The sequence below is a fragment of the Miniopterus natalensis genome, chromosome 2, assembly GCF_054644295.1.
Source record: "Miniopterus natalensis isolate mMinNat1 chromosome 2, mMinNat1.hap1, whole genome shotgun sequence".
NCBI lineage: Eukaryota > Metazoa > Chordata > Mammalia > Chiroptera > Miniopteridae > Miniopterus > Miniopterus natalensis.
In genome coordinates this window covers 52,214,376-52,240,675 of record NC_142082.1, presented here as the reverse complement: position 1 = coordinate 52,240,675, position 26,300 = coordinate 52,214,376, and the positions used below count along the sequence as shown (strand labels likewise).

Below are 26,300 nucleotides of genomic sequence, written 5' to 3'. Positions count from 1 at the left end.
TTGCAGCACTGTTCTGTTTCTTGAATTGTTTTCTCAGTAGTTTTCTTTCTGTTGGGCTCTTGGCTCTGAATAACATATTGGGGACGGAATAGTGACATATATTATTTTTGAGAATGTTGAAAAGAACACTGAATTGATATTGGCATTCTTGTAATTGCATATCTTATTTCTTTATTCACTTTCAGTTTGATTAATAAGCTTAAACCTGGTATCATTAAGAAGATCAATAGACTGTCCACACCAATAGCAGGTTTGGTAAGTACTAAATTACCTTCAATACTAGACCTCTTTATTCTTAAAATGTTAAAATATAGGCATAGATAGGTTTTCTTATCTGGGATTATTAAAGAAATTAGGTTTGGGGTTATTTGCTCAAGGAAAGTGTGTTTCGTGATGTTCTCCTTACACCTTTAGTACCTTTAGTACCTGTCTCTGTTTCCCTTCAGCTGGGAGGTTTTATTTTATTTTTTCGTTTGTTTTGATTTCTGTGCCCTCAAACTTCATATATCCCCATTCTTGGCTATTTCTTCCATAAATTGCATTTGTTTAGAATCACATTCCTTTGAAGCTCAGCCTGCATACATTGTTTGCTGGTTGACCACAGTTTAGGGAAACTGTCCAAAGTTTACCAGTTGTTTCGTTTCTGGTACTTCCTGTTTATGCATTACCCTCGCTCAGCACACAGACCTTGGAGTATATTTGCAAAATGCGCAGGACCTACCAGCTCTTTTACTTTATGTAATAGGTTTCCTACCAACATCCTATGTGACGTGAGACATGTTTTTCTTTTTCCCTCAGTAATATTATCCATAAAATGACTATGGATGATTTCTTAGATTTTTAGCTTTAAATTTGGAATTTTTCAAATGAAAAATACCCCACACCATCATTCTATAAATATTTTGGTAGGTCAAGACACTGAATAAGGTGGAGCCATGTCTTTGAAAATAAGTAATTTATAATTAAATGTAAATGATGGATAATATTCAAAATGTTAGCAATACCTGAAAATCAAGGTTGGTGATAGAATTCAGTTAAAACATTTAATTTCGCCTGGCCGGTGTTGCGCAGTGGTTGAGCATCAGCCCATGAACTAAGAGGTCACTGGTTCAATTCCCAATCAGGGCACATGCACGGGTTGTGGGCTTGATCCCCAGTAGGGGACGTGCAGGAGGCAGCTAATCAATGTTTCTCTCATCAATGTTTCTCTCTTTTCCTTTCCCTTCTTCTCTCTCTAAAATCAATTTAAAAAACCCATTTAATTTCACAAAACACTAAGTTTAAGAGCTAATAATTAGAATGTAAGGGTGGAAAAAACATATTCTCTTTGAAATAGTCAAGCTGTGCTTCTAATACATTAAGGAACCTTCCATTTGGCCACAATGTGTATACAGATGTTAAAGGCATGAAGAATTTAATGTAGCAGTGCCAAAATATCTGGGTTTGCAGCTGTCATAAAAATCTCCGCAGTGGGGCTGGGAGGAGGGGGTGATAAAGGGTAAAGGGGCTCAAATATGTGGTGATGGAAGAAGATTTGACTTTGGGTGGTGGGCACACAATGCAATATAGATGATGTATTATAGAATCATGCACTTGAAACTTATGTAATTTTATTCACTAATGTCACCCCAATAAATTTAATGTTAAAAAAAGCTAAAAGAATCTCTCATCATAATTTTGATAGGAATGAATGGTTTGCAGAGTGTTTTTTATTAGAAAATATCTGTCTAGCAATATATGACTATGTATAGGAATTCTAGTAATAGAGTGCATTGGAAAGTATTAAGGAGAATTAAAGAAATTTGGTTTTGAAGTTTTTCTAGGAAGAATATTTGGTATAATAAACTAAATAAGCTTTATATGAAAATAACTTATGAAATAACTTCTGTGAAAATTAAAGGTTCGAATTGTTTTGAAAGTACTCTCTGTCTTTTCAAGTGACTTGAGTTATTTTTAGATAGTTTAACACTTAGAATTTAAATTGTCAATTCTTGGATCGATTGCATGAATTTTAAATGAAATTAGCTCTTGATCTCAAATACGCTGCATATTTGGAATGCTTGAATTGTGGTGGTTTGTTGTTGGCCACTAGAGGTTTAATTCAATCTTCTGATTCTGTGATGAGATGAAATCACAAATGTAATTTTAAATCCAAAGATCTCTCCAAATGTTTCTATTTTAAGCATCAGAAATTCTATCTGGTTTGGATTTTATCTCTAGAAACTAAAATGAAATGCATTTCCGGACTATTAAATAGGATAATTTCCCAAATACAGGACAATAAGCATTTTCAATTGAATGTAGGAGCTTAAGTGTGACTGTGACCTCAGACTGGGTAAAGCCCAATTGATTTGAAGTGATTATCATGCCTCATTTGATTCCTTCCTCTGGTGCTTGTGTGGCAGGATGGTAATAGCAAACCTCAAAGCCTTAATTTCAAGTGTGAATTAGAGCTCCAGCATCTATCTAGTAGAGTTGTTATGAGGATGGAGATGGATGATCTATATAGATGGTCTGACACACAGACATTCAATGAATGCTCTTTCATAGCACATTCATTCTTTTAACAAATAATGTGATGCTTATTGGGTCAAAATTTTTTCTAGTTTGTAGGAATATATTAGAGGAACAAAGACAGATAAGGACCTTACCTTCAAAGTGCTTACATTCTAGTGGAGAAACAGGGATCAGGCAAATTAATTAACAAATGAGCAAGGAAGCATCAGATAATAAATGTTCTGCAGAGAATCACAGTAGATCATGACTTTGACATCCATGAGCAGTTATAGTAGGACTATGAAGAGTGACCTCTAATAATTCTTCAAGAAGTATGTCAGCCCTGGCCGGTGTGGCTCAGTTGGCTGGAGTGTCATCCAGTACACTGAAAGGTGGCAGGTTCAGTTCCTGGTCAGGGTACATACCCAGGTTGTGAGTTCGAGCTCCAGTCGGGGCATGCACAGAAGGCAACCAATTGATGATTCTCTCTCTCTCTCCCTTCCTCTCTCTAAAATCAATTAAAAAAAAAGAAAAGGAGTATGTCAAAAGACTTAGATTTTGACATTTATAGAAGAAGGATGAAGAAGCTAAGCCAGACTCTTCATATTAGTAATTTTTGAGTTCATAGCACTTAACATAGTGGCTGATACATATAGGAGATCAAAGATTTTTAAATGAATGAATAAATAAGATTTCCATTGTGAAAAATTATAGGCTCTAAAATTAGGTCTTTGGTGGGATAATGTTATAGATTTAATTGTACCCCCCCCTCCAGGGAAAAATATAATGTATTGAACTTCTAAAATCCACTACTTTAGAATGTGACCTTATTTGGGAATAACGTTGCAAATGATGTAACTAGTTAAGATGAGGTCATACGGGAGTAGGGTGGATGCCTAATCTAATATGACTGGTGTTTTTATGAGAAGATGGCTACATGAAGACAGATACACAGGAAGAGTACCATGTGACAACTGAGGATTGCAGTGATATATCTACAGGTCAAAGACTGCCGGCAAACCCCCAGCAGCAAGGAAGAATTCCCCTACAGGTTTCGTAAGAAGTCTGGCTTTGTGGACACCTTGATTTTTGGATTTTTGGATTTCTTCTTCCAGAATCTCTGTTGTTTTAAGCCACCAACTTTGTGGTACTTTGTTACGGCAGCTCTAGGAAACTAATACTCACAGGTAAATGCTTTAGTTAACACATGCTTTTCTGAAAAACTTATTATTTTGAAATAAATATAGACTCACAGAAAGTTGCAAAAAACAAAAACCGCAAAAACCCACAAAACGAACAACCAGTACAGAGAGCTTCTCTGTGCCCTTCACCCATTTTCCCCAGATGATAACATCTTGCATAACTGTAGTACAGTATTAAAACCAGGAAATTGACATTGATGCATCCAAAGGCGTTAATCAAAATTCACCAGTTTTACATGCAAGTGAATGCTTTTATAGTGACAAAGACTGGAGATGCTTTTAAGCTAAGTGAGATGTAGAGTGTTTTATTTTAAGGATTTTTCAGATAATTCTGTTAATCCAGTGCTCAACATAAACATTCCACATGATTACTTTTTTCCTGTTGGGAATGGTGTCTCCTAGTTGAGGCTCTTAAGAGAGAAATCTGAATAGATCAGATTACCTTTTCATTCAAGGCTACAGATATTATGGCCAGCCTGTGCATGAGTTCCTTGAAAAGAAAGTCATCTTGGCCAAATGGGCTGTGGTCAGGAGTGCTGGTTCCCTTCATGTGTATGGATTGACATGGATTCTGTAAATGATGTTTGTGTGGGGTAGATACATCAATTTAAGTCAAATACAGTAGGAATTACATAATTTCTGTGTAATACTTTGTTAACCTGAGTGATTATAATACTCCAAGCCTCCTCTTCCATTACTCCTTTCTTATTTTCTTTCCTGCAGCTATAACTTTTCCATTTCATGTCAGTTACCATGAATATTTAGCTTGGAAGCCATGACAGTGGATTTACCTTTGCACCTGTGTGAAAAACATGAGCAATGACAATACAGAAAGAGATGTTTAGATAATTTAGAAATATATTGACTGCTTTGCTTGAAGCATTCATGATTATTATTTATTTGGGAAGGCAGTAACCATGTTCCCAAAGAGCTTTTCTTACTTGACAGAGATTTATATTATAAAAAAAGTAATTTCCCCTTTTCTGTTCTTTCTATTCTTTACTAAGCCATACTAGAAAAAAAATTCTAACCCAGGAGTTTGAGTCTTCCAAAAAATTAGCTGGTGTTAATTGTGGGTATGTTTAAAGCAATGAAACTCAAAATGAAAATTTTATTTGGGAATAAAAAAATTCAACCTCAATACAACACCCTGAGAAGCAGGCAAGATAATTCTTTTTTTTTTTTCAATTAAATGTTTTTCAATTACACTTTACATTCAGTATTATTTTGTGCAAGCAAGATATTCTGGTGGTGAAACCATTGGACCAGAATAATGTTTGCCATATGATGTGTTAGTGTGCATGAAATACAGTATGTGTAGAGAACATCACATGTTATTAACCCTAAGACTTATGGTCATCTTGGACCCATAATGATTTATTTTTATTTAGCCAAAGAAGGTTTCTCAACCTTGGCCCTAATGACTATTGACATTTTTGGCCAGGTAATTCTTTGTGGGTGTCTGCCCTGTGCATTATTGAATGTTTAGCAGCATCCTGGGCCTCTACTCACTAGATACCAGTAGCATCATGCCCCAAACCCCCATTCGTGAGAGCTAAACATATCCCTTGATATTGTCAATGATCCTTGGTTGAGAACCGTTGAGCTAAGGAATCAAGGAAGTAAGTACTACCCCTTCATGTGGGCTAGTTTGCCAGACGACTGTCGGTTTGATTGATCTGCTCATGCTTGCCATCTCAGTTGCCATTCCCTTTGAAAAAGCAATGGCATTTCAGAAAACTTGGTTTGAACCAAGTGAATGTTTGTGTGAATGTTTGTGTCTTATCAGTGGGCTTAATAGAAAAAACCTCAATATATCCACACTTGCATCAAAAATATGGGCTGAATGTGAACTTCTTTGCCCTAAAGTGTTCCTCTTTGAGATTACTTTGGAGAGTGGAATGGGTAACGTTTGTCTGCAGGTTGTCTCCTCATTCAGGAATGCTGTAGAATATAGGAAATGCAAAGACACCAGCCGGCTCAGCAGCTGGATTTGTCAGTTTACCTCGCCTTCATAATGGCTACTTCAAGAAATAAGACAAGTTTATGGGTCGTTCTAACTGCTGTTTCTCAAAAGTTTATTAGCGGTTAACATTCTTGTACCTGTACGGGATGTCAGCAAAGTAGTGCAAGCTCGTTTGTGTCAAGGTCACTGTTGAAACACCAGTGTTTCCCTTCCAGCAGGAATAGAAAATTCACCTAAGAAATCAGCTATGCAATTTAAATATTCTTATCCAGATTTTATCATGTGCTTTTTCTAAAAACCATTATCAGGCAGGGACTATATTTATCCCATTCTTTTCCCCAGGGATACAGGAGCCAAGGGGGTGGGAAGAGGAGAGGTTTGTGGGACACTGAGCTTGTGAGCTTTTTCTATAAATAAAACCAAATAAACACAAATAAAATAAAATGTGAGACCTCAAGATGGAGTGTTTTCAGGGGGAGAAAACCCACTCTTTTTCCTCTTCTTTCTCATCCAAGTTGAAATAATATAAGTACAAATATAATTACTATTTTCATTCAAGGGTAGCACTTTTCTGGGTAGGAGGCAGAAAGAAAGAAATTTTGTTTGGTTGAAGAGAAAACACTCAAAGAATAATAGAATGGAATATGAAACTGGGTAAGCAGCAATATCTGTATTGCTTGCAGCTGTGGTAACTGAGGGTTGTTTGCTGCTAGTCAAACCCAGTGTGTGTCTCAGAGGGAATATAGTTGATAAGCAAGATATTTTTGTGAATATATTTGGATGTTGATGTGTAGAAAACACTGATAACAAGTGACAGCATGGGAAGACGGTATTGTAGAGCTAGTTTAAAATAACCATTTAATAGTAAGATCAATAGTGTTTTTTTCTGTTCCTGAATTTCCTGAATTTTATTGCTGACTTGATACATTTGCTTGAGTAGATCTTTCACATAGTGAATTTGGGAGAGGCTTTCACCAAGCAAATTCCTTTGGATTCACTCATCCTTGCCTGTCTGATTGCTTAGCCAGTAAGAGCAGCATTCATACAGCTTCTGGCTGCCATGATCTCCATCTCCACATGGATGGGGAACAACCCTGAGGTCCCCCTCATCACACTGCTCTGCCTCAACTCTGACTTAGTTTTCATGTTCTTGATTTCCTCACAATTGATAAATAATGAAAGCTAGATGTTTCTATAAATTATCATGCTCTTGAATGTTTGTTCATTTTACAGCTATCACTGTATTGGAACAATTTTATATACGCTGCATCAGACCTTGGTATTTAATTGAATTAAAAGGTAGTTTTCTTCTGTTTCTTCTATTGCCTACTGGAGATAGTGAAGGTTAAATGATATTAATAAACTTGATTACAACACTTCAACTGTGGTCTCATGATTAAAACTATGCTAAAGAAATGTTTTTATTTTAAAGGAAAGGCGGAACCATTGTGACAAGTTGTGTAATTGTGTCTCAAACACTAAAATGTAAGCTATTCTTATATTACTAGCTTGTCAGTCTCATTTTTTTCTTTATAAAGGAAACACCAATAAAAACATGGAGTACTTTTTCTTCCTAATTAAGGTATAGGAGAGACCTATAGTATTGCCATTATTAATGTGTTGTTTACACTTGTGTAAGAAATTATAGCATAAAAGCTAGGCATTTACTAAAAATAAGGCCGTTTGAGAAGATCCAAGGTGGTGGCAGACTGAGTGGAAGCTACACTGACACTCTCCCAGGACCAAACTGGAATTATAACTAAAATACAGAAAAACCACCCTGAGTAATCAACTGCAACTGAAGACAAGCTGGAGAGGACCCTCATAACCAAGGATGAAAAGTGGAGACCACATAGAGACTGGTAGGAAGTGCAGAGGGGAGAGAGGGCTGGCTGGGCTCCCACAGGCAGTAGCTGAAGGTCCAGAGGGATATCTGAGCTGTGGGGGTTCCCGCTGAGAACTCTGGGGCCCAAACCCCAGGCTGGGCTTCCCAGCCAAGAGCACCAGAACTGAGGAAGGTGCCCACATAACATCTGGCTGTGAAAAACATCTGGGTTTCTGTCCGCCAGGGAGAGAGAGAGCTAGAAATGCAGCACTCTCTTAAAGGGCCAATGCACAAAGTTTTGTGTGCAGCCATTTACCTTGGGCTCCAGCGGAGGAAAGGCAGAGTGGACTAGAGCAGTGTGAGGAGAATCCAGGGGGACTGGCTGGGGGAATAGCTCTCAGAGGGCACCCATCTGGACCCTGGTGCGGAGTCATTCCCCCATACCGCAGAGGACATCTTTCTCAGACAGACATTTACCTTTCAAGTAGCTTTTGCCGGTGGTAGTGGTGGGGCACAATTTCCCCACCCTGCTGGAAAACATCTGGCCCCACCCTGTAGAGTTTCTACAGCCTGAGGCTCATTAGGAGACTGAATAACAGCCTCTGGGTGTTTTGAGTCTTTGCCTGATTTGCTTTTGGACCTAGGGCTTGGAGAAGCAGACATTGGTGCATATCTTGGTCCTGTCCAAATACACATAACCCCAGCAGAGGAAACCAGAAGCTGTGGAGTGTGGAAAACTTCAAACAGGGTACTCAAGGCCAGTCACGAATAGCATATGACATTGGCCTGCACCAGACATCCTCCAAAAGACTGGGAGTCCTAGAAGATCTACCTAATACATAGAAACAAATCCAAACAGGCAGCCCAAGTGGGGAGACTAAAAAACAAGCCCCAATGAAAAAACAAAATAATTTTCCAGAAGAAGAGCTAAATGAAATGGAGATAAGCAATCTATCAGATATAGAGTTCAGAATACTGATCATAAAGATGCTCAACAGAATGAAAAAAGATATAGAAAGTATGAAGGAAATTAAGAAGGACATAGTAGAAATAAAAAAAACATTGGAAGGAATGAACAGCAGATTAGGGGAAACAGGATCGGATCAGCAAATTAGAGGACAGGGTAAAAAAATATCAGTCAGAGAACCAAGAAGAAAATACAGTTAAAAAACAGGAGCACAGTCTAAAGGAGCTGTGGGACAACATGAAACATAACAATATGTGCATCAATGGAATGCCAGAAGAGGTCAAAAGTAAGCAAGGGTTAGAGAACCTGTTTGAAGAAATAATGGCAGAAAACTTCCTTAACCTGGTCAAGGAAAAAGTCACACAAGTTCAGGAGGCACAGAGAATCCCAAGCAGGAAGAACCCAAAGAGGTCCACACCCAGACACATCATAATTATAATGACAGAAATTCAAGACAAAGACAATTGAAGGCAGCAAGAGAAAAGCAATGTTACCTACAAAGGAGCTCCCATAAGGCTGTCAGCTGATTTCTCATCAGAAACTCTACAGGCCAGAAGGGAATGGCATGAAGTATTCAAGGTAATGCAAAACAAGGATCTGAAGCCAAGAATACTCTATCCAGCAAGGCTATCATTCAAAAAAGATGTTGAAATAAAGAGCTTTCCAGACAAAAAAAAAAAAGGCTAAAGGAATTTGTCACCACCAAACCAGCACTGCAAGAAATTTTAAGGGGACTGATGTAACAAGAAGTTGAAATAGAGAGAATGAGAAACATAGGCATAAAGAAATAAAATGGCAATGGATAAATACCTATCAGTAATAACCTTAAATACAAATGGATTAAATGTCCCAATCAAAAGACATAGGGTAGCTGAATGGATAAGAAAACAAGACTCGAATATATGCTGTCTACAAGAGACCCACCTCAGAAGAAAAGACTAACACAAGCTGGAAAAGAACCCAAAAAACTTCTGGAGGGCTTTAAAGGAGAGATCGACAGGAATAGAGTCATAGTAGGGGACGTTAACACCCCATTGACTTTACTGGATAGGTCTTCCAGACAAAAATCAACAAGGAAACAGTGACTCTAAGTGGTATACTAGATCAGATGGATTTAATTGACATTTACAGAACATTCCACTCCAAAGCTGCAGAATAGGCATTCTCAAGTGCACATGGGACATTCTCAAAGATAGACCACATGTTAGGACACAAAACAAGTCTCCACAGGTTCGTGAAGATTGAAATCATATTGAGCATCTTTTTGGACATTTACACGTTGGAATACTATGCAGCTGTAAAAACAAAGGATCCCTTATCCTTTGAGACAGCATGGTGCAACCTGGAGAGTATTATGCTAAGTGAAATAAGCCAGTCAGAGAAAGACAAGTGTCATATGATCTTACTCATGTAGACTCTAATAAACAAAATAAACTGATGAACAAAATAGGTCCAGAGACATAGAAGCATGGAACAGAGTGACGAATGTCAGAGGGAAGGCAGGGGTGGGGAGAGATTAACATAAGAATTTATATGTATATATGCATAACCCATGGACACAGACAATAGTGGGGTGAAGGCCTGGGGGGAGGGATACAGGGGGGGAAGGGATCAATGAGGGGATAAAGGGGACATTTGTAATACTTTAAACAATACTTTAAACTTTCTTTTTTTAAAAAAAGCCATTTTACACAGTGCAAATGACATTTTCTATGGTTGTATTTTAATTTAAATAAATATTTTTTTCTAATGTGTATTTTACTGGAATTTCTGTGGATCACCATCTGTATTTTGATATAGTTTGGGGTTATCCAATAATCAAGACTGAGAAAACAAATTGAACGGGAAGTGTACATTGGCTGTCTTCAAAGTAACAAATAGTAGATATTAAATATCCAAATGCCTAACATCGCATAAATGGTATATAAGTAAGTCAATAATGGTTGTTATTTATAAAGCATTTTTAGGAGATTTCTTCAAGAGACTCCTTGTCTCTCTACTTTTCCCCAACTCCCAATTAAAGATAAGTATCACCAAGAGTGTAAACTTAAAAGCTTAATGTCAACTTTGAAGTTGTTTCCAATACCCTCATAATGATGCAGCACAGTAGATCAGGAAACTCCTGTTTTATTTCCAGCCACAACCTCTTAGTCACGGCATTGACACAAGTTTAGGAGCTCTTCCCTAGAGTGCCAAAACTTACTTGTTTTTAAATCCAAGATGAACATTTATATGCTGACTTTCAGCCTTGAGGGCAATCTTGTTTTTAAACATTAATGAATTAGAATTCTTAAAGCAACACTATAATTAACTTATGGAGTTTTAAAAAATGATTTAAAGTAGGATTATATCATACATGACAGTTTTATTCAAATACAAAAACATTTGGAACATCTTTCTTTCTTTTGGCACCTTTTGTTATGTAGAAATTAGAAAGAGAAAAGCAAAGGAGGTAATAAGAAATAGAACCCAGTGTAAGACTGGTATGAGGGCCTTGGTTACTTGATGGGTTTTAGGTTCATGACTATCCTTCCCTTCCTAAAAATGTTTATTGAACACCTACTATATGCCAGGTACTGTTCTGGGAATTTGGGACACACCCACAAATAAGACAGAGAAAGTTCCTCTCTAATGGAGCCCAGTCAATAGGTCATTAATAACCTGTCAGGTGCCATTAATTACAATGAACAATATGTAATACCCTGTCAGTTACCAATAATTACACTGAAAAAATAAAGTCAGTGGGTAGAGATTGATTGTGTGCATGTATGAGAAGTATTCAGAGAAGGCTCTCAGGGACATCTTATTTCTGGAGTTGACATTTGATCAGGGGAGTGGATGAAGTGAGGGAATGGGAAGATATGGGGATGGGTGGGAGTTTTCTAGTCAGAAGGAAAAGAGGTGTATTAAGGGAGGAAGAAGGTGGACCAGCAAGGAGCTGAGTGAGGTGGAGAGGTAGGCCCCAAGGTTTTATAAGGCTTCATGGACTTTGGTGAGTAGATTGCATTTTATTTTAAGTGTGATTAGAAGCCATTAGTGGCTTTGAAAGCAATTAAATTTGTTAGTGATAATTGGTTACCTATGGTAAAGGATACACATCTGTGAATATATTAAATATCACTGAATTGTACACTTTAAAATGGATGAATTGTTGTATGCTATGTAAATTCTATGTCAAAAAAACCTTTAAAAATATCATTGCTTGGTGTGTGAAGAATAGACTAAAGGAAATCGAGAAGCAGGAAAGCCAGTTAAAGAAGTTTCAGTAGTTGTGCTGATTAGTTTTGTGTCAACTTGACTGGGCCATGGAGTGTCCAGATATTTTGTCAAACATTACTCTGAGTGTGTCTTTGAGGGTTAACATTTGAATTGGTTGACTGAGTAAAGCAGATTTCCCTTCTTCATGTGGGTGGGCCTTAACTAATTAGTTGAAGGCCTGGCTAGAACAAAAAGGCTGACCCTTCTGTGCGTAAGAGGAAACTATTGTGCCTGACTGGATGACCTGGAACATTGGTCTTTTCTTGCCTTCAGACTAACCGAAACATTAGCTCCTCTCGAGTCTTGAGCCTGCTGGCTTTTGAACTGAGACTTACACCATCCCATTGGCTCTGCTGGTTCTCAGGCCTCTGGGTGTGGGCTAGAACTAGGCCATCAGCTCTCCTGGGTGTCCAGCTTGTAGACGGGCAGACTGCGGGACTTCTCAGGCTCCATATCACCTTGACTTGGGAACAATGTTTTACAATTACAGTAGGGACTTTGGGGGACTTTCAGAGGGAATTTGGGGACTTTCTTGACATAGAAAGGACTAAAAATGAGTCAGCCTCATAAAGTAGGGAGTCTCTGAGGCTGAAAAGCTTAAACCAGATCTGACGATCCAGATACATCACCTGTAAAAGTGATTCTCTGAAGGGGGGTGGGAGCAGCTGCATGAAGGAACGCAGATTCTCAGTGAGCTAGTTTTACTATGTTGTTTTTCTTCATTAAACGTGCTTTATTGCTCCATAAAATATGCCTGTTAGTGTCATTATGACATGTTTCTTTAAGCAATTATTTATTTATTTATTTTACTTTGGAACATAAAACATGACTAATTTGAGGACAAAACTCTTTTCTTTTATTCCCATTCCATCCCCCCATCCCCTACCCTCCACCCCTGGCAGCCACCAATCTGTTCTTCGTCAGAACTTCTTAAGCATCGACTTCAGCATTTTTAAAAACAGTGGATACATTTTAGAGTTCACTTTTGATATAAAGCTTAATTTGAATAATATGCAAGACTGCAGTATTTCATGCTGCAGTTTGACAGGGCCTGTTATTGCTTCTGTGTAGTTAATTGCCACCTGAGTTGATTAAGTATTTCAATAACTAGCATTTTACCAGAGCTCTCAGCCCTCATTCCTTTGACCTTGTGCCGCTCTGTCTTGCCAATCTCAGCTCTGTCTCTCTTCGTCCGGTGTTTGCTCTCATTCTGCCAAGCAGTGCTGGAGCAAAATCAAATCACCAAGCTTCTGGCATAATTATCATGGATAATCTCCTGAGCCCTCTGTGTCACTTGGCAGTTCCCTTTAAGCATTCCCAGTTGGTTCCCATTCCTGTTTTCACATGTGACAAGATCTTACTGCTCTCCTTAGTTGCTTGCTATTAGCCAGCAGATGATGGAGCCTTTTTCTTTGTAGTGAAATAAGGACCCAAGAAAAACTTTCAAAAACAATCCCCTCCCCCCAAAATACTAGCTGCTTATTTTTCTCACAAATAGCTATTGAAGTTGGATCTCTGAGTGTTGGCCTACATAACATAGTCATAAAATGTAAGTATTACTTCACAGCTTACATTTATTAGGTAAGTCATAAAATAAAAGGTGAATTCTCCAAAATAATAAAAAAAACCTAGTGTCAGCTGATCAAAATTGTGACTAAACTGCTTTCTTAATGGAAACTGGATAGTTAAAATGCAAATTTGGATATATTGTAAGTTACTCTGCTGCTTGGGAGTTGTTTTAAGATAATTTTGAGTGACCACAATTAGCTTATAAGAACAGAATTCAGGTATTTTTGATGATGACCTAATGGTGAACTCTGTAATCTCTAGGTGCTTTATGTTCACACTAAGGAGAAACACTGCTTTAAGTCACATTTGGAAATATTTTTCTTATATTGTTCTTTGCCAGAAAACATATGTCTACAAAAACTCAAATCCCTGGAAGATCTTAGATGTGGGTTCTAATTCAGCAGGTCTGGGGTGGAGCCAGATAGTCTGCATTTTCTTTGTTTGACCTTTCCCCCATTTTAATTATTCTGCTTATTTTCTGTTATAAGAAAAAGAAAGTTTATCCCACAGTGTCATATATTTTCAAAGCTCAAAATAACATTATTTGCATCCTAGGGATCTGTTGTTGTAGCAGGACCTATCTTTTCAGCTCACGCCAGCTTTTGCCCTAATAATAATACTTCCTGCATCAATTGTTTCTCATCTATGAACCAATGTCAAGACATCATAGACAGTTCACGATAATTTAACACAGATGTAACAGCTTCTGGGTGGATTATTTATTGTTCAAACTTTTCACACAGAATGGAATAAAATTTCATGCTTTTAAATTCCGCATATAAACAAGATGCTGAGAAAGTCTTTGCCCTCTTCAGCAGAGCAGCAGAGAGCTCTGTTTCATGAATGACAGCACAGTTAAAGCTAAAGTAAAAGTTTGAAAAAAATCCCTTGTACGGTACTCTCTCAAATAAAACAACGAAGATAAATAATAGATTCTTTTCTTGCTAGCCAGAAGCGTTTCTATTTATTTGGGCTTTGAAGTTCAGTGTTCCCCACATCTGTGTGCATATATGTGTCTTTTTATGTGTATAATCTATGCAGTGTAGTAGCCCTTAATCTTTTCAGTTTATTTGTCTAATCATTAAGCCACTTAACCAATGGGAATACTAATCTGTCACACTGAACAGCTTTACATAATTGCTTTTATGAAATACGAGGAATCTTTCACATTTATGTGGCATGTAAAGGACTGAAATATTACGAAGCTTTTTATTTTAAAGAATGTGCCTCTTAATAAATTGACTTTCTGAGTTCCAGAGGAAAAGTCCCTTTTACAAAATTTCTAAAACTGACTTGAAGCAGAAAGAATGTCTTCTGATTTGGCCAAAAATATGCTGTGTGTTTTATATCATTTACAATTTGAAGGATAAGTCTGTAGGGCATACTTTGTTGTCAGTTGTTTCAACCAAACTCCCCAGTAAGTGTTCGTTGAAGTGTCTCCACTTGACCAGCAGAGGGCACTTTACATACCTTACTTTGCTTAGGGAACAAATGCCGATGACGTAGAAACAGTTTTTACCCCATATTAGGAAAGAGCGCTGCAGATTTCTTTCTGAAATTCACAAAAATATAGAAAACATAGGCTCTGGCTAGGCAGCTCAGGTGGTTAGAGCATCTTCCTGATTCACGAAGGTTGCGGGTTTGATCTCCAATCAGAGCACATACAGAGGTACCTTGGTTTTCGAATGTAATCCATTCTGGAAGACTGTTCGGTTCTGAAATGTTCAAAAACCGAGGGATCCACAGCCGACAGCTAGGCCTCAGGATCTTGCCCTCAGTGGAAGCCGTGGGGCATGTTCAACTTCCGAGGGTGTTCGAAAACCGAAGCATTTACTTCTGGGTTTACGGCATTTGTAACCCGAAATGTTCGTCAACAGAGACATTTGAAAACCGAGGTACCACTTTATAAGAAGCAACCAATGAATGCATAAAATAAGTGGAACAACAAATTGATGTTTCTCTCTCTCTCTCCTTTCCCCTCTCTAAGATCAATCAATTAAAAATATATATGAAAAATATGGACTGTAGCACAGGGCTTCATGTAGAGTGTTCTTTGCATGTGTGAAGTCAAATAGGGAGGGTATGTGTTGTATTGACCTTCTGCTCACTTCTTTCCCCCCTTTTTCCCTTTCCCTGCTCAAGAATGGGATTGGGTTGAAACTTTTTACATGTAGTACAGAATCCATTTTCAAATCATTTGGTTGATTTTTATCTTTTCTGCTCTGTATTCACTCTTCTGTACAGAAACCTGGGGCATCGCAACCAAGGCTATTTCATCCTGTTTAAAAGTAGAAATTACAATTAAACTATCAGAAATGCTCTTAGATGGAGCTGCCCCTGTTGTCACTGAGCTGCATTGTTTCCATTCTTCTAGGAAGAACATTGGAAAAATATTGTGCCCTATTTGGTTTTGGCAAACTCACTAGCCTGAGGTGTGCTGTGAAGGGAAAAACATACGTCTTTCTGAGTTGAAATATAGTTGTTTACATCCATTTTCATAAGAGGTGGTTAAGACATCTTTTTCTATAGGGGCTAAAACTACTAGCTTTTCTTTAAAAGGCTTTAATTTTTGCAAAAGCATTAGTGTCCTAGACAGACAGGTGTCTGTCCCATTTTTTCTATTCTATTGGCCTCAGTTTAGTGTCAGAAAGATTAGAAAGGATTGTGTGTGCATGTGCTCACAGTTTTTTAAGTTAACAAATACTTTTTTTTTTAATACTCACCAGAGGATATTTTTCCATTACTTTTCAGAGAGGGTGGAAGGGGGAGAGAGAGAGAAACATTGATGCGATAGAGACGCATTGATTGGTTACCTCCTGCATGAGCCCCAACTGGGGCTGGGGATTGAGCCTGCAGCTGAGGTACGTACGTGCCCTTGGCCCGAATCGAACCTGGGACGCTCTAGCCACTGAGTCAAACCGGCTAGGGCAGTAAATACTTTTCATCCAGTGTTAATAGCCTTTGTTTGTCTCCTGTTTCTCTCTCTCTCTTAGCTTCTGGCTCACTTTTGCTCTCCTTTGTCCTAAAGTTGGCAGATAAAGAGGGAATAGGGCCTTCTAGCAGCGGTCCTCTGAGAGAGAGGTGCACTCAGCGAGTCTTCACCCAGAAAACGGTCATAAACTTTCTGGGTTATGCCGGCCTAATGATCCCTTAGCTGGGGCTTGTGTTTGCTCATGTGTTTTGTTTTACTTTAGCTGCCCCGTAGGTGTGATTCCTTGAGCCATTTTCTTCTGTTATTTTTCTGGCTGACCCTGAGCTATGGCTCCCTCCTCAGTTCCAACGCTCCGCAGCCGTCGTGGGTTTCCTCACCGTGCCGATGTCGGCCTCGAAGAGGTGGCAGAAGGGCACAGGGTAGGTGAGGTACAGGAGCGAGGACGAGGAGACGTTCTGAAAGTGAGGGTGACGCTGGTCGTGCTGTGCCCAGCAGAAGCCCAGGCACTTAGTGACTCAGCCCGTCAGCATCTGAGTGAGCTGGGACAAGGTGATGAGCGTGGCAAACTCCCAGGGGACTCGGGAACCCACTGCTCGCAAGGCATAGTGAGAGCACATCACGGTGTCATGACCCGGTCGCCCCCAGCACCCGCGCCCTTGTAGGCGTTCAGGCGAACAGGAGGCCAGCGGCGCTGGTACCGGTGCCGGAAGGTCAGCTTCTGCTCCCTCAGCATAATGCGTGCGGGATCTCCTATTTCGGGAGCTTTGCTTAGCACAAGTATACAAGCCCAGAATTTGCTGACAGGCCCATTGTAAAACTCTGCTCATCAAACGACTGCTTCAGGCCTTTGGCCATTAAAATGTAAGCACCAGTTTCAAGGCCGCGAGGCTCAGAGGCCAGAGCACTAATGGCTTCCACTTCAAACTTGGATCGTTTGTGCATTAGGCCCCGACTACCAATGATAAAGGCAGCGTACAGAGCAGAACAGGAAAGATTCCTTCCAGTTTTCCTGCACCCAGTGGATGGCTCCATTCTCACTGAACTGCTTTTGGAATTTGCATTCTTACACAGTCAGCACCCACATGCTCGCCGGGGCTGGTCTTTGGAGTCGCCGTGTGTTTTCTGTACTCCCCTCCCAGCGCTGGGGCTCTCCTCCCAGCTTCCGCCTCCCCCCAGGAGGAATGAATCCGGAGAGTGTGCATTTCTAACGGCTCTCCGCGGTGCCGGTGCTGGTGGTGCAGCAAGAGGCCAGGGCAGCTATTCTCCACGACAGGCGTCAGCATCGCCTGAGTGCTGACTCTGCGAGCTCCCTCTGGTGATTCTGATGTGACTGAGCGGGGGTCGTTACTCTAAAGCGTGGACTTAGTTCAGTTTCTCTGCCTTGAACAGTGGTGACCCCCTCTTGACTGCTGGCACATACTTGCTAACTTTTTGGCACTGGTCCATTCCAGAGGCAGAGGAGGTAGGGGCTTCGGTGTCCTATCATACATAGAAAAGGAACTGAGTCAGCAAGCCTCTTGGCCTCAGGACAGATTGATCTGCACCATCATGTGCTCAGATTCAGAGGAACTGGATACTATACTCTCTTTTTTAATTGAAAAAAGTCTTACTTTAAGTAGGCATAGAACATAGAACTTTGCTGGGAATAACAGGCCAAAGTGAGTGCAGGAAGAACGTTGGATTCGTTGGCGGGGAGCACATCCAAGGGATTTTCCCAGAGCTTTGGTTTAAGCTGTTGCCTGCATGGCCCTCAGATTACAGCCCTGAGCACAGCTTCACTATTTTTTTCATAATTAGTTAGGATTTGACCGTAAAGCACTCATTTTTTGTTTATGATAGCTCTTGACCTGTACATGTAGGAAACTTTTTCATAAGTGGGTCCAACTGGTTTGATCTCATGAGTAGACAGTTCCTTATTTGTTGAAAATCACCACACTTGAAATTTTAACAGTAAATATACTTTTTTTTAAAGGTCCTCCTAGTAAAAATGAAAGGGACTTTGGGTTGGGTCAGAGCCTCGGGTGGTGTACTATACACTTTAATGAGGATTCAGCCTTTTGTGTAACAAAATGATTCAACGTGGAAGAGAAAATTGTAGATCATAATGCTATTTATGTAAATCAGACTACATAAATAAGTCAACAATATAAAAGACATTTACATCTTAAGCACATTAGAGAAGGCATCTTTTAAAAAATAATTTATGGAAGTGAAATTTACATAGGATAAATTCAGCCATTTTTAAGGTGACTAAATCACCGTCATTTATAACATTCACAGTGTTCAGCCACCAAATATTTCCATCACTCCTAAGTAAAATTTCTTGCCTATTAAGTGGTTTCTCCTCACTTTGTTTTTCCCTTCAATCCTGGCAACCACCAACCTGCATTCTGTCTTTACGGACTTATCTATTCTGAATATCCCATATAAACAGAGTATGTGACCTTTGTGTGTTTTGTTTCTTTTACTTAGTATAATGTTTTGGAGGTTCATCCGTGCCGTAGCCTGTATCATGACTTCATCATTTCTATGGCCGAATACTATCCCATTGTATGGATATACCACAGTTTGTTTATCCATCTATCTGTTCATGGACATCATAGAGGTTTCTTCCACTGTTTGTTGTGAATAGTGCTATCAGTATACATATAGGCATACTTCAGAGATATGGGTTCAGTTCAAGACCACTGCAATAAAGAGAGTATCACAATAAAGTGAGTTGTGATCTTTTTGCTGGTGGAGGGTCTTGCCTTCAGTTTTTAAAAAATGCAACATCTGCGAAGCTCAACACAGCAAAGTGCAGTAAAACAACGTGTGCCTGTGCACGTACTTGTTTGAGTACCTCTTTTTGATTCTTTAGCATATATACTTAGGGAGAAGGCCTCTTTTCATGGAGAGGTGTGGGAGTGAGTGGGGGATGGGATGTGGAAGAGAATAGTAAAATAAAATAAAAATATAGATTGACTGGTAAGAGCTTGTTAAAATATGAATAATTCAACTCTGGGCCCCTGACCCTCTCCCCAGCTACTTCCATTCCTGATAAAAGAGCAAGGAAACCTGTGTAGATGATGTGAGAATATATTACTGCGTAAGTGCTTTTGGAAGGAAAATGGGATGAAAGGCCCTGATAAGGGAATAGTTACTGAACAGCTATGTTACCATGAGCTTAGTGTTAGAATATTCACGTGGGCCTCGTGTTCTCCTTCTCATAACTCTCTTTTCAAAATTTAGAATGGAGATAGGAGTTAAGACTGCATAGGAATGTGTAATTTTGTTCATGTTCAAACCTGGTAAATGGTGGGAGGAAGTAGAACATGGTCCTCCATTTGGGACCAGGAGAATGAGAGTGAGAACTACTCTCCCCACCTTATCTCCTTCTAGAAATGGAGCATCCTAACACTAGAGGGCTCGGGGATGGTAGCTTTGAGAGAAGGGATGGGAAACTTGAGTGGGAAACAAGATTTAGGGTGGCTTTGAGAAGGAGAGCTTTGGCATTTTGGGTGATTCTTGTTCTAATCTTTAGTGTCACTTATTTGCTCTTTAGCCCCTTGAAGTTTACATTCACTAAGGATTTTCCATTAGATTGTCAAATTCTTTGGGCTGTTTTCACTCTTGCCTTGTTGTAGCTCTTACTAGAATCTGACTCTCCCATCTTGAAACTCTCTTTTCCCTGGTTTTCCATGATGTCATTCACTTCTACTTTCCCTCTGATTTCTCTGGTAGCTAGGTTTTTTTGTTTTTGTTTTTCCCTTAACTCTTCTTTTTTTTTTAACTGCCTCTTCTCTAGCTTTGCTTTTTCCTTAGAGGGCTTATCCACATCCTTAATTTCAACTACTGATTTTTTGATTTCCCAAACCATATTTTAAGATCAGATACTTTTCATGGGCTCTAAACCCAATTTGTTATTAGCTGGACATCTCAATGTGGATACCCAAAACTCAACATCTCTAAAGCAGTCTATTTTTCTACCCCAAATTAATGACTGTTCGGCATTCTTTATTGTATAAATATTGTAGGCAGCTTCTAAAGTGGTCTCAATGATTCCCACCTGATATTTAGTCCCTTTGACTTATAAATTGTGCCTTATAAACTAGGTGATCTGAAAAGATTTCCAGGTGGAATGTCAGAGTGCTGCCTGGCTTCCTCCTGCTGATTACAGAAAAGTACGGGGAGCGAAGGTTAGAATGATAAACATGTGGGGCACAGGAATTGCTTGTTTTGAAAATTATCAGCCTCCTTGGTCAGGTGATACTAGAATTAAGAAATGGCCTTCTGGCAAAGATCAGATTGGGAGCACTGGCAGGCAAACAAGGTCTAAAGATGAAGCTGAGGGTGTGGTTCTTTTCAGATCTTAGAAAGATCCAAAGTGGAGCCTTGGGAATTTGTCTAGTCCAGCAATAGGGCTTCTAAGAAGCTTAAGGGTGGTGTTCCTCAGTCATTTCTGCAGACCAAGATAGAGAAGAGAAGAGCTTATTTTGAAGGGATTTGTGGATGTGGCTTTTTTTTTTTTTGGTCTAATGGAATGAAGTCCAATAAGATTCACAGAAGACTTAGAGTATTTTTGAGAGAATTGTATTTGCAGAAACACTGTAAACTTAGACTGAAAGGGACAGAGGATTACAAAACTAAGAGACCTTTAGTTCCCCAAATTTTAATGGGGAGGAATCAGACTGAGAAAGCTAACACTGCTGCAAACAGAGGCTACTTTGGAAAGAAATGGAAAAATGATATTTAAGATGAACCAAGGTTCAGAGAGTAAAGCAAAGAAGCATGAAGAAGTATTTACTGGCCTGGAATCCTAATGAATGGCCCACTAATACATGCTTTGTAGGGTTCCAGAATTTCTGTGGCATTCATTTCTCCACACTGGAGTGTCTCCAGTGGTCACCCTACACCTGTCCTCCTATTATATGTTGGGTGGGTGGGGCAGGTATCTTGTCTTTCTAGTTCACTGGCATCCAAGTGGAGAGGAACTGTGCTCAGGGGCTATACTTAAGGAGCTATACCCGAGGCACCTTATGCACAACTGGATCTGACTTAGATGATGAGATTCCAGATTGAATTTTCCTCGCCTTGGGAAGGGTTAGTGTACTTTGCATGTGGGAGGGATGTGAGTCATTGGGGCCAGGAAGTGAACTGTGGTCCCCAGTACCCAAGATGGTCCCCCAATAATTCTCATCTGCTATTTATGTTCTTGTATAGTCCTCCCAACATTGAATAGGGATGATCTATGTAACCAGCAGGACACGAGGAAATGATGGCTGTGACATGAAGCTAGGTTATGAAACATTGTAGCTTCCATCTTTGCTTTCTCTTGGATCATTGGCTCTATCAAGTGCCCTATGGAGATGTCCATTTCATAAAGACCTGAGGCTTCCTGTCAACAATCAGTTGTGATTTGCCAGTCATCTGAGTAAGCCGCCTTAGAAGCAGTTTCTTCAAGCCTCCAGAAAGCCTTCAAGTGTCTGCAGCCCCACCTGACATCTCACCTAAAACCCAAGAGATCCTTAAGCCACAACCATCAAGTTTAGGCCACTCCCAAATTCCTGACCTTCAAAAACTATGTGAAATTATAAATGTTTGTTGCTCTAAGCTGCTGAGGACAATTTGCTATGCAGCAGTAGATCATCTGTAGAGGTACTACAGCAGGCTAATACAACTCTGGGAATCTTTGTAAATTTTTGTGGCTTCTTCATCTTGCCTCAGTTGTTATAGTAAGTACTGTTCCTGACTCATTAATCTCTCTCTAATTTACCCTTACTCCCTCCACCCCACACCTGTTAATGACTGCCTTCAAAATTGACTCAAGGCCAAAGGGTGGAGAGGGGATTTGAGAGAATATGAAAATCTTCAGCCATCCTGCTTTTTCTGTTTATATTGTGTTTATTTTTATTCATAGTCATAAAAAAACTTAAATCTAAAAGGAGCTATTTCAGATCTTCAGGGGATCACCTTTTTGGGGGGTTATTTTTGAGAAGCCACTTTTGGTCCTCAAGGTGTAGGGATTACAGATGTTCAGAGCGGGCTTTTGACATGAAGTATTTTATGTAAGCTGGGCTATGAAATATTTGTGTGAAGGGTTGGGCTAGGAGGGGCTGGGCTTCCCTGCCCTTGCAGACACAAGTGTGTGCCCTTGGTAATGGCTTACAGGTCCACAAACTAATCACAGATGAGGAAAATGGGGCCAGAAGGTTAATATTTCCAAAGCCACATAGTTAGTTACTGGCAGAGCTGACTTGGACTCCTGGCTACCTGTCCAATGAGATAAGATGTGTTTCAGATTTGTCCTTTGTTTTTACTTTTATTTACCTTTTCGAGTTTCAAGTGAAAAGATTCCATTAATTGAGGACTAAATGCTTCCCTTTTAATATGTTGAGCTGGGTGTGGTTTCTTGATGTTTCACTACATGTGAAAATTTTATAATTTTGTTTCGCCCCTTAGGCAACTCTCTGAAATCGCATAAAATAAATTACCAATGGGCTCATGTCCAGTAAGCATGATTTAGGTTACAATTCTGATTCTAGTCCGACCTGTTCCTGCTACCTAGGCCAGGGGTGACTTTGTTTATGAGGTTTGTCTGTTTTACATTTGAGCATCATTAAGCTATTTTAAAGATTCTGTTTTTTCATATAAAGGCTTTATTTAAAATTAGAATTTATTCCCATTAATTGTATTTTTTTTTTTTTTTTTGTCTCCAATGAAGGTTAGTCACTTTATATTTTAAGTGGTTCCTTGCTAAGTACTTTGGGTGGGTTTTGAGGCATGTATGGTTTTCCCTGTCCTTATCGGCCTGTACATATGTGTCAACTGGATGAATGCTGTCATCATGTTTTTATAAAATATGTGAAGAATTATTTTGGCTGTCAGTTCAATAGGTTTACTTTTAGTTTTACTTTGTTTTAATGTTTTATAACATTTTAAACTTTCAGAACTAAGTTGAATTTGTGGGAAGACTTCTTGTGGATTATTTGTCCCTGTTGGGTATGAGATTTGCATCCTATAGGATTTGGGGTACGGGTAAAACAAGCCATTTACTCTCATCTGCTTGTCTGAGGGCCAGCTATAGAACCATTCATTTCAATCTTTTGGTGATTACAAATAACAGAGTTTCTAGAAGTTATGTGAGCTTACCAACAAAATGACTACTTTTGCTCCCCCTGGAATTTTGCCAAAACATTATTTCCCTTTTTTTCCACATAGGGTCAGATAAAACGCCTTTCATTAAACTGTTCAAGTTTTGACTTATAAGTTCCTTTCATCTTTGACCTCTTATTTAAAATGAATCATGGGTTTCAGCTAAGTAGTTCACACTGCCTTTTACTCATAGTACACTAGAATAACCTCCCACCTCTACAAAGCTTTTTTCCCTATGTCCCTGAGTTTCCTAGCGATCAGTATCGCTTTTCTTTTGCTAGACATTTTCTTGTCCTTTCCCTAAATCCTTTCACTCTTGAAGAATCCAAACTATTAAATGTATCCCCTTCATCTATTTCTTTCTAACATTTTCTCCCACTTTGCCATACCACCGTGCCTTTTCTCCCTGTGAGGATGCGCTCCTCGACATGGGAAAGCAGCAGCGGCCTCTCTTCAAGTGGTGGGTTGGCTTCTGGTCCCTGCTTGTCTCGGCCAGCTGTCAGGGAAGGAGGCGCGGTTCCGGGAAGGCTCTGAGGCTCACACCACACATGCGGTGTTGCCAGCACGTGTAAGTGGACAAATGTGTGTTGATGACCTAGGAGCCTGTTCTCTTGCCCGAGAACCCTAACAAAGCGAAGGTAGAGAGTAGGATCATCACAAGCTCAACCCTGTTACGGGTTTTCTTAACAGGAGTAAAGGTGGAAGGAAGCTCAAGCTAATTCTGGTCACCAACTGTGTGTCTCTGAAATGCAGCTGACTGTAACACAGAATATATTGTAGGCAGTGTCTGTGTCGCAGCTCACGTAAATGAAAAGCTTTGGTTTGTGAATGGGTGGTTTTGGTTTTGAAATTAGATATGAGGACAACCTAGATTTTTATTTTCTGGAGGCAGTTCCCGAGGCAGGTTGCAGGGCGTTGAGTAATGTACCACACCTAAACTATGCGATTTAGCCAATGAACACCAGGCTTCTCCCGGGTCCTATAGTATGGTTTCCCTGTCCGTCAAGAGCCGGCTCAGCAACCGAACCCAGATTCCAGGTGTGGTATTCCACAGTCTTTCTGTAATTTGTAATCATAGAAACAGAATGTTCCTCCTCTTATTTCCTCCCTGCCAACAGTTTCTGGGTGGGTGAATGTCAGTAGCTGGAGTTATTTTTAAAGAGGAGAGGTGAGGCTTGTCGTGCAAAGCTGGGAAGAGGGCGTTTGTTTGCAGAGCAGAGCTGACATCAAAGTGTAGATTACTGCTCAGTGGCTAGGCACTTGTCCTATAACAGGTAATGTTTAACGTGCCAGTCACAAAGATCACAGAAACGGCATATGCCGGGGCAGGAGATAGCACCACGGTTTATGCTCTGAAGGCTATATATGCCTATGTATTATTTTTTTTAAAACACATGTATTCATCGGTCTTGCTGCCTTCTTTTTGCTGGCTGTAATTGGACTTTGAAGCTTGGAAGTTATATCATCCAAATTTTGTAACCTTTGTCTGAGACAGAGCTCGGCTAAGCAATCACTTTCTACTTCTTTTCACAGGATAATATAAATGTTTTTTTGAAAGCTTGTGAGCAGATTGGATTGAAAGAAGCCCAGCTTTTCCATCCCGGGGATCTACAGGATTTATCAAATCGAGTCACTGTCAAGTAAGTTTCACTGGCTTGTTCTATATTTTTTAAACTGAGGGCTTGTAGCTTAAGTGAAAAGAATTCCGGAGAGTTCACGATTACTGAAAAATCATTTCGCTCTCTTGCCTTCCTGTTCTCTTTCCAAAACAGACTATTTAAAAAAATGGCTTAGAGACTGCGACTGTGGAGCTGTCTGTAATCGATAACATGTCCTGGTTTTATTTTAAATCTCTCTGCTAACTGAAATGGAAGTTTATATTTTAATGCTCGTCCAACAGGGTAGTGTTTGGTTGCTAATGGTGACGACACTCATTATACTTATAAAGCTAATTCAAAAGTTATATAAGAACTTACAGAGTAAAAATAATTACTTAAAGATAGTTTTTATATGTTTGGAATTGAGACATAATTGCTAACACAAAAATGAGAGTGGGCCAGGGATAAAGCGGAAGTGTCTAGGACCAATAAGTGAAGCTAATGACCTTGTTGATTGTGGCTGGTTTTTAAAAAATCAACTGTTTTTCACTATTTTAATGATATAGATGAGAAAGTGAAAGTGAGGGGGGGCGATGAAACAAGCGCAGGTGATGCTGTTGAGTTTTAGATGGAAAATGGTGTTCATGTGTGACTATGATTTCAGGAAATCTAATTTTGAACTCCTGGGAGATTTCTTTCCCTATAAATTGAATTTGCTTTCAGCGAATCAGAATAAACTCGTGTTACCAGATAAAGGTGACAGGAAAATGATTTAATTTTGTAATAATGACTACCTGTTTATATCATGGCTCTTAAACCTAATAAACATTTTTCCAAGGAATAAAATAAAGTGTTCATCTATAGAATTAATAGAAATGAGAAAAGTTAGTTTATGTGATTTCAAACAAAGATTCAGTTTATATGGTAATATCCCTGTTGTAATAGCTTCAGTAGTTTGTAAAAAATTCATTGTAAGACCTTAAATGTGGACACTATTTTTTCTAAAGAAAAATAACCCTGTAAATACATCTTTTCTATTACACCTTGTCTGTTAGCAGTATAACCTAAAATCCCACATAGGATTAATCTTTTCAAAGCCTAATAATACATATTTTTAAATGAACAAGCCGTTTTGAACCTATATGCTTTCAGTTCTGTTGCATGAGCATTTCTAAGCCACAGAGGAATGATAGGTGCACGGCAGGGATGCGTCCGCCTGCATTTCTGATTAATTCTGATTCATTGAAATAGTTGATCGATCCTGAGTTTCAGTGTCGGAATGGCATGTTTACTTCTGCAGTACGTGGGGTCATGTTTAATTTCCTTGAAAAATAATGATGGAAAAGCTTGTTA

General features: G+C 39.4%; 1 protein-coding gene and 1 pseudogene across 3 annotated transcripts in view; one reads left to right on the top strand and one right to left on the bottom strand.

Annotated features, from left to right (window-relative positions):
* LMO7 (LIM domain 7) overlaps window positions 1–26,300 on the top strand; it is a 203,096-nt gene that overhangs the window by 82,788 nt on the left and 94,008 nt on the right. For all 3 annotated transcript variants that reach the window (XM_087814294.1, XM_087814293.1, XM_087814292.1), the window contains exons 3-4: window positions 186–255; window positions 24,883–24,989. In XM_087814294.1, the coding sequence (XP_087670420.1) occupies window positions 186–255; window positions 24,883–24,989 (177 nt within the window). The remainder of the gene's footprint in view (window positions 1–185; window positions 256–24,882; window positions 24,990–26,300) is intronic.
* On the bottom strand, window positions 16,554–17,299 carry LOC148093681 (very long chain fatty acid elongase 6 pseudogene; annotated as a pseudogene).